We start from the raw sequence: 7,551 nt of genomic DNA, 5'->3' as shown, positions 1-7,551 counted from the left end.
TCCATATTAGGCATCACTTTCTGAAAGATAATGTTGAAAAGGGTCTTATTAAAATGGAATTCTGTGAGACTGAACGTCAAATTGCAGACATTTTGACAAACCCTTAAATAGAGATAGGTTTGAGAAATTGAGACTTGAACTTGGCTTAATCAAATTGAAATGATTGCTACAATATTCCCCTTTGTGTTAATTCTTTGGCATTATGTCTGGATGTGCATTTTCGATGTTTTATTTGCTTAAATACATCACAATTCTTATATGATTATTTCATATGTATAAGTAAAAATGTCTGAAAACTGCTCACCAATGTCCAATAATATTCCCCTTATTGTTCATAAGACAATTCTATGCCTTAAGTGATGACAAAGGATTAAAAGAATTAATGGAGTTCCAAAGTAGCAAAATTTCATTGTTCCCTTCTTGTTCCCAAACGCTGTTCCCAGCGTATTGATTTAGATATTTTTTTTTTTCAAAATTCGAAAAACCAAAAATATTTGTTCAGATTTTATTTCCTAAAAATCTGATTTTTCCTTATATCTCTCAAGTTAGTTGAAGATATTTTTTATTAGTAAGATATTTTTTTTCTAAAACGTGTACATACACGGTTTTATATTATTCTTTCCTTAAACAAAACAAATTTTTTTCCTTCCTTCTCATAAAACCGAAAATTCTCCACAAAATATGACTACGAAAAACACTTCTCACTCTCTCTCCTCCCACAAAGCCAAAAACCCTCTCCTTCATCCTTAAAATTGAATCACCAACACCCATGGATATTTCTCCCAATTCTTCATCAAGAATTCTAAGGAAAAGGAAGAAAATAGAAGAATCGGTTGAAATGGAGGTTGAAGAAGCTCATGCAACTAGTGAGGGGGAATCAGATGTTCCCGAGAGAGGAACAACTCGTGTTGCTCGAAAAAATTCCACGGCAACTAGGTATGTGCATGGACTTTTTATTGATGTTTCTTGGTGCAAAAGAGTAAACTTTCGTCAATTGCTCAATATGATTAAGTTTCAAGGTTGGGAAAATCTTTTTGTGAAATGTTATGGAAATAGTTTGATTCCAAAATTGATGGATGAATTTTGTGAAAACTTTTCCATGGATGAAGAAGGAAATTGTTCCACCTTGGTGAAAGGAACTCAAATATGATTTTAATGCTAAAATTTGGGTAAATTGCTTGGTGTTCCCGTGAGAGGAACGATGTTTATTTCAAAAACAACGTTTCTATCCATTTTCGGACTTTCTTTTGATCAATTGATTGTTAAGTATGGTGGTCAAAAGGGAAAAACATTTCTTGATCATAATCTTCTTTCCCCTTATCACAAAATTTTTTTCACATCCTAAGAAAGCTTTATTGCCTCGTCTTCTCAAACGTGCTCAAGTTAGCATGTTGGATTTAATTTACATTCATTGTTTAGCTTCACAAACACATAAACTTTCCCTCTTTAATGATTCAACATTTGAGTCATTGCATTGAAAATGGATTTGTTGTTGGTATGGAGCTTAGTAACCGAAATTCTACTTAAGTTTAATGTAAAATTTCGGGAACTCAGTCCATTGGTATCACGGGAAATATGTTGAATGTGCGTGCCTTGAATAACTTGAATGTTTGTGTTGTGAATGGAGAAGTTATAAGGGACGTGCTAACTTGATGATGATGGTATGATAGTGGAAGAAGAAGAAGAAGAAGAAGAAAAATAAAAAGGAAAAAAGAAAGAAAAGAAAAAAATCAAAAGAAAAGAAAAATGAAAAAGAAAAGGAAGAAGCTAAGAAAGAAAGGGAAGAAGGTGGTTGATGAGGTGGTGAAACCGGTTGTGAAAAGCACTAGAGCTAATCAAAGGGTTCAAAACATAAAAGTGCTTAATTTTCCTTTGCTGGATGCCGAGAAAGTTGTGAGGAAGATGAAGTAAAGGTGATTGATAGGGAAGATTATGAATCTAACGTACCTCCTTCTAGGGAACCGACTCCTGTTCCCATGGAAACCACACTAGTGGAAAAAACTCTTTGTGCTACTTATCAAGTGCTTGGGTTGATTAATCAACCGGAGCACTTATTCACAAGTGCTCCGGTTAACTAATCAACCCAAGCACTTGTGAAATAAGTGCTCCGGTTGATTAATCAACCCAAGCACTTGATTGGGCTCTGATTTTCCCTCCCAATAAGAAGTATTTTGTCGGTTTAGTGAGACAAAACCCAAACCCAAAGAAATCCAATCTCATTTCATTTCTCCTTCCCCGTGAAACTCTCTCAAACCGCAATATGAAAACCCAAACCCCGTGAAACTCTCTCGCTCACCTTCGCCTGCGCGTCGCCGGCAATTCTTCTAGGCTCGTCGGAGTTTCCCCCTTGTCGGCGCCATTGATGTTCTCGTTTTCTCTCTCCTCCTCGGTTTCGTCGCTGTTGTTGTTGTTTTTAGCGGTGTTGCAGTTGGTCTTGCTGGTTCTTAGCGCCGCTGTGGGCTGCTGCTACCATCACCTTGTTGTTGGTGGTGCTAGTTGTTGTCGTCGTCGAAGCCTCGAAACTCCTCCGCTCTGTTCTTCGCGTCGCTGCTCTTGTGAGCAGAGGTAAATTTATTTCTTTTTAGACCCTTATATTTGTAAATTAAGCCAAGTTGTTGTTGTTGTTGTTTGTTGTTGTTGGGCTATTGTTGTTTGTTGTTGTAGTTGCGGAGGAGTTGGTGGTGGTGTTGGGTTGTTGCTGTGGTTCTAGTTACTTATTTCATGCATTACAAATATCACTTTGGGTAATTGTCCAGAGAATAGCTTGTGGACAAACAAATATCATCCAGAACAGGCATTGGAGGTCTGGCATTTAATCTATATCTTTGCTTCTGAGAATTTATTAAATTCATTAGAGATGTTAAGTATTTTTGCAGAATAACTCTTGCTGTATTTCATATTTGTTTCACTTGATTAAGGGGCTAAAATCTTCATTTGGCATGGAAAAAACTCTCTTATCTCCTTCGACAACATTGGCAGGTTTGTGGTAATAGTGAGGCTGTGAAGTTCATAAATGACTGGCTACGCCTTTGGCATTCAACAGATTTTCATCTCAGCAAGAGTTCTTATTCTACTGACAAGAGTTTGATGAAAGATGATTCATATGATACATATGACAGTGATTCAGATGCTAAAAATGCAGAGGCATTTGGCTTGAAAAATGTTCTTTTGGTAACAGGACCTGTTGGGGTATGTCCCTCTTCATATGAACTCTATGCTCTAGTAGTGTGGTATGACATGTTTAACTTCAGCCCATATTGCTTTTTTTTTTTTTGCTGAAATTTCTTTGTATGACATAGCCATTCTCTTCCCTGCTGTTTGGTCCATTCCAGTTCATACATGTCCTCATGCTCAAAGGATTGTTAAATAACTTAGTTCCGGTTCAGATTTTGTATCTGTCTGTGTCATTTGGAGCTTCTATCTACTATATAAAAGAGTTACTAGAACTAACTATAGAACTTTCCTTAAAAAAAAAAAGTAACTATAGAACCAATAAGCAGCAGTGCTTCCTCTCTATTGTCTTTGCTTTGACAATTTAGCTAATAAATCATAAAGAATACAAGTGTAGGCACAAAGGCAATGTACATATGATCCATATTCCATAGTCAGTCTGTTAGTTTTTCATGGGTGCAGCTATATGCATCTCTCCTCATTGTGGCAGCGATGGGATCCACATGCATACTCTTTTGTGTTAGTATTTCCTTTTGCTGGAATTGTACTATTTTCTGTACTTTTGATGTTGGATAGATTTTTGTGTTAGTATCTCCTCACAGTGTCACTGAACCATTTTCTTTTTGTATGCAGTTTTTCAAACCCCAAGCTTCTAATGCAAGTATGCAACTCAAGATCATAAGCATCTGCATATAGAAGAATACACTAATGGCCAGCGCCTCTTTTGCTTGGTCCAGAGGCCAATTTGACACCCAATCTTCTAAGTATGATTTTTATATTATCTCTGCTGCTTCCATCCCATGAAACCCAAGAGCCCTTCGGCCTTGATTCAATACTAGTACTGCCGCTTTCGTCGTCGCCGCCACCTTTAATAGTTCTAAGATTTCTGCTGCATTCTACATGGTTGATGTTTAAGGAACACAGTAGCATCATTATGGCCATTGCTAACCATATTTTGCTCATGTTGTTGTTGTTGTTGTTGTTGTTGTTGTTGTTGTTGGTAGTCAGCATTTTTTGATGAATGAAGTGTTTTTTTGTTAGGTTTGTTTGGTTTTGGTAGAATGGTAGTTATGGTTTTAGATGATGGTGTGTGTGTGTGTGTGTGTGTGTGTGTGTGTGTATATATATATATATATATATATATATATACAGGGTAGACAATAGACATGAATAGTTGGGGACCTTGTAAATGTTTTGACTGGGCCTCTTTTTTCTTTTGCATACCTTTTCTCCGCCCACTTTACCACTTATGTGAACATGGATTTGCACCATGATGTACACGTTGCAGCATGAGTTATCTGTACACTCACTGAGTAAGGTGCAACTAATCCCACTAAGACAAAAAATTGATTCTTATATTTTTGCCTTTGGAATTGGAATGCAGGATGTGCTAAAGAAGAAGGTGTATGTGCTAAGTGTTGTAGTCGTGTGGATCAGATTGTTGGAAGGTTTTTCATCTCACTTTCTGTTTAATGCTGCTTTTTTTTGTATTTTGTGAATTATTAGGCTGTGAACTGTTGGTAATGCTAAATTGATGTGTGGGTGTATTGCTAATTGCTCTTTTGTTCTATCAATGTACTTTGCAAACTTGTTCAGGAACCCGGCTGAAGTAGAAGCTGAGCAGAAAATGCTAGAGGAGGTACTGCCTGTCTTCTAACTTGAGAAATTAAGTATGTGGGAGAGTGAAGATTGTAGTCTTTTTTTTGTTTGATGCCTAATGCTTTGGATATATGTGTTGTAATGTACAGGCTATAAAAAATGCTCGGGAGAGGGAAAGGAGGACGCTGTTGCGTGCAGTAACTCATCTGCATTCTGTTGTTTATATTTTGCCTGTAATTTTGCCTTTCGCACATATTGAATTTGTATGGACACGTTGATATTTCATTTGGGCCAAGAACAATTTAGCCAAGTAGACATTTGGACATGTTCCTATGTTCGGCATGCACTTTGAAGGAATCACGAGGCTTAACACTGCTTTTCTCAACATTTATTTCCATTACTTTTTCGATATGCTAGGAAGGTCAAGTCACTAAAGCAAAATGAGATAACACATGACACTGGCAAATGATTTTTGTAGTTTTTATAGTATAGGGGTTTAAATCCTGCTTATTTTTTATCCCCCCCACCCCAGTAGTGAATGGGTCTTGTGATAAAATAGCTACTATGATTGTGTTCACCTTGAGCTTTGTTGCCCTAGAGGCTTAGAGCTCTCATGATCAGCTGTGCTCAGCCACACAATGCTTTACCCATGTCTTATGTTAATTACTATAGATATCTACTAGGCTGCTCGATCAAGCTAACCTCTTGAAGCTAAAGTATAGGAACAAAAAAAGATGGTTTTAGTGATTTCATAATCCCTTTATTTTACCTTCTGTCTGGGCAGCTGCTTCGAAATTGTCCTTAGCTCCGTCCCTCATTGATTCTCTTTCCCCTTTGTTTTTGAAAGTTCTTTCTTTGATTATTGATATTCTTTGTTGCTATATAAAATTTATTTGAAGGATTACAGTGGACATCTCCTCTTCTATTATTCTTGCTATTCTTTGATTATGACCTGAGTCTAGCCTTTAAAATTCAGATGTGGTATGGATCCCATCTATATGTATTTCTTAACTTCTTTATTTTACTTAAAAAAATAGGTGAACATTTGGTTGGATTTGAGAATAATTATATTATTTTTTTCTATCATGGGCCTTTTCCATTTCCTAATATACGTGCTTCCAATTTGTGTTGCCAGGTGTTGTTCCATTTTCCCAGCAACTTATTGCGACTGAAAGAGCTTGGTGTGCATGGCGTGATTACTTTAATTGAGCTTGGTGCACACTTTTTCTGTCTACTAGTTAGATATAGGATTCTTGCTCCTGTATCTATATTGCTGGAACTTTCTTGATGCAAATAAATGATCTCTGTTTATGAAAAATAATGTGACGTTTGTCCTTTTCTCTTTGTTCGAAGAGTAAGTCTTGGAGGGGGATATGTTTGTTATTGATATGTTTAGTAGTGGCTGGTGCTTTCATAACTTTCCAACTAGTGCTGTTGCTGTAACAGCAACAACAATTTTTTTTTTAAAAAAAAATATGTCAAGTGCTCCGGTTGTTAGGAAAAAACCGAAGCACTTAATTCACAAGTGCTCCGATTTTCTCTTAACAACCGAAGCACTTGACGTATTTTGAATATATAAAATTCACAAGTGCTCCGGTTTTTAAGACAACCGGAGCACTTGTAAATTTAAGTGCTCCGGTTTTCAACCGGAGCACTTGATAAATACTCAAGTGCTCGTATGGGGTCTGCTACGGGTCAAATACGGAGCACTTGTACAGTTTTTAACCGGAGCACTTGATGTTTTTTCCACTAGTGCCAATCCTCCTTTTCCTCCATCTCCACAAAAAACTGCCTCACCCTCTACCCTAGCACCACAAAATGATCCTATCCCTCCCTCTACCTCAAAACCCTCCTGTTCTGTTCCTAAAGCTAAGAAAACAGGTGGTGTTCCCATTCTAGAGGAACAACATGCTGTTCCCAAACCTAAGGAACAAACAGATGCACCCATCCTTCTCCAGCTCCCTCGTCTTCTCAAAATCCTACCATTGGCTCTACATATACCCTAGCTCATGCTAGAAGGTTGGATTCTTTGTTTTCTTTGGTTATGGGTCATTCAGAAGCAATGATGGAGTTTGCTACGGAAGCTAAGGATTTAAATGGGTTGGTAAAAGGGGTTATGCACAAAGTTGACAAAGCCTTGGACGGACAACAAGAAATTATGGCTCGGCTTGGTGAACTTTCTTCCTCCATTCAAGCAATGAACTCTAGATTGTTGAAGTTGGAAGACATTGTGCTCAAGGGACATGATACATTGGCCGAAAATCATCAAGAAGTGATGGCAAAGCTTCATGATGTGGTGGAAGAAGTCGAACAACCTCCCTCTCCTAAATCATAAACTTTTCTAGTTTAGTTTGTTTTTTTAGGGTGTGTGGGAACATGAACTTTGTTTAATATTTGTCTTTTCTATCCTTCTCCTTAATCATGCTACAATGGAACTTATTAATTTGCTAATTCTAAGTTTGATCTTTTTGCATGTGTGCGTCTAAATGAATGGCTAATATTCTTGGATTGCGGTTTTTGAGAGTTGAATGCTTTATTTGCTTATACTAACCAACTTATTTCTTACAAGTTTGGTGTTGTGATGTGTTTAGTGAATAATATTCATCTTTTTGAAATCGTGGACTATGTTTTTGAAGATGCCAAAGGGGAAAGATAAGGCAAATCAGAGTAAATTTTTTTGTCATGGATTATGTTCTCATATTTCGACTTTACAAAATAAAATAACAAGTCTATAATACTTAATTTAACTTGGTTACATACTTTGTTAAAATTGTTTGATAT

General features: G+C 36.9%; 1 protein-coding gene across 3 annotated transcripts; it reads left to right on the top strand.

Annotated features, from left to right (window-relative positions):
- The first annotated feature begins 2,245 nt into the window (after positions 1-2,245).
- On the top strand, positions 2,246-6,105 carry LOC130591628 (uncharacterized). 3 transcript variants are annotated; one of them, XM_057395178.1, is made up of 7 exons: positions 2,246-2,565; positions 2,757-2,803; positions 2,980-3,188; positions 3,805-3,935; positions 4,768-4,810; positions 4,920-4,967; positions 5,906-6,105. In XM_057395178.1, exons 4-7 carry the CDS (start codon positions 3,880-3,882, stop codon positions 6,056-6,058), a joined length of 300 nt encoding a protein of 99 aa, XP_057251161.1. In that variant the 5' UTR covers positions 2,246-2,565; positions 2,757-2,803; positions 2,980-3,188; positions 3,805-3,879; the 3' UTR covers positions 6,059-6,105. The 3 variants fall into 3 exon arrangements, with proteins under 3 accessions (XP_057251161.1, XP_057251160.1, XP_057251159.1); XM_057395177.1 differs by lacking the exon at positions 2,246-2,565 and having other exon boundaries at positions 2,607-2,803; XM_057395176.1 differs by lacking the exons at positions 2,246-2,565; positions 2,757-2,803; positions 2,980-3,188; positions 3,805-3,935 and having other exon boundaries at positions 4,626-4,810.
- Positions 6,106-7,551: the final 1,446 nt, after the last annotated feature.

Source organism: Beta vulgaris, chromosome 5 (genome assembly GCF_026745355.1).
Source record: "Beta vulgaris subsp. vulgaris cultivar EL10 chromosome 5, EL10.2, whole genome shotgun sequence".
NCBI lineage: Eukaryota > Viridiplantae > Streptophyta > Magnoliopsida > Caryophyllales > Amaranthaceae > Beta > Beta vulgaris.
Note: the sequence above shows the minus strand (reverse complement) of the source record. Positions and strands in the feature narration are given on the sequence as shown.

Bases quoted from the DNA above. Each gene is read 5' to 3' on its own strand.
- LOC130591628 (XM_057395176.1), top strand. From the start codon at position 4,706: ATGTGTGGGTGTATTGCTAATTGCTCTTTTGTTCTATCAATGTACTTT. The intron at 4,811-4,919 runs GTACTGCCTGTC...TGTAATGTACAG, and splicing joins AGCAGAAAATGCTAGAGGAG to GCTATAAAAAATGCTCGGGA. The intron at 4,968-5,905 runs GTAACTCATCTG...TTGTGTTGCCAG, and splicing joins GGAGGACGCTGTTGCGTGCA to GTGTTGTTCCATTTTCCCAG.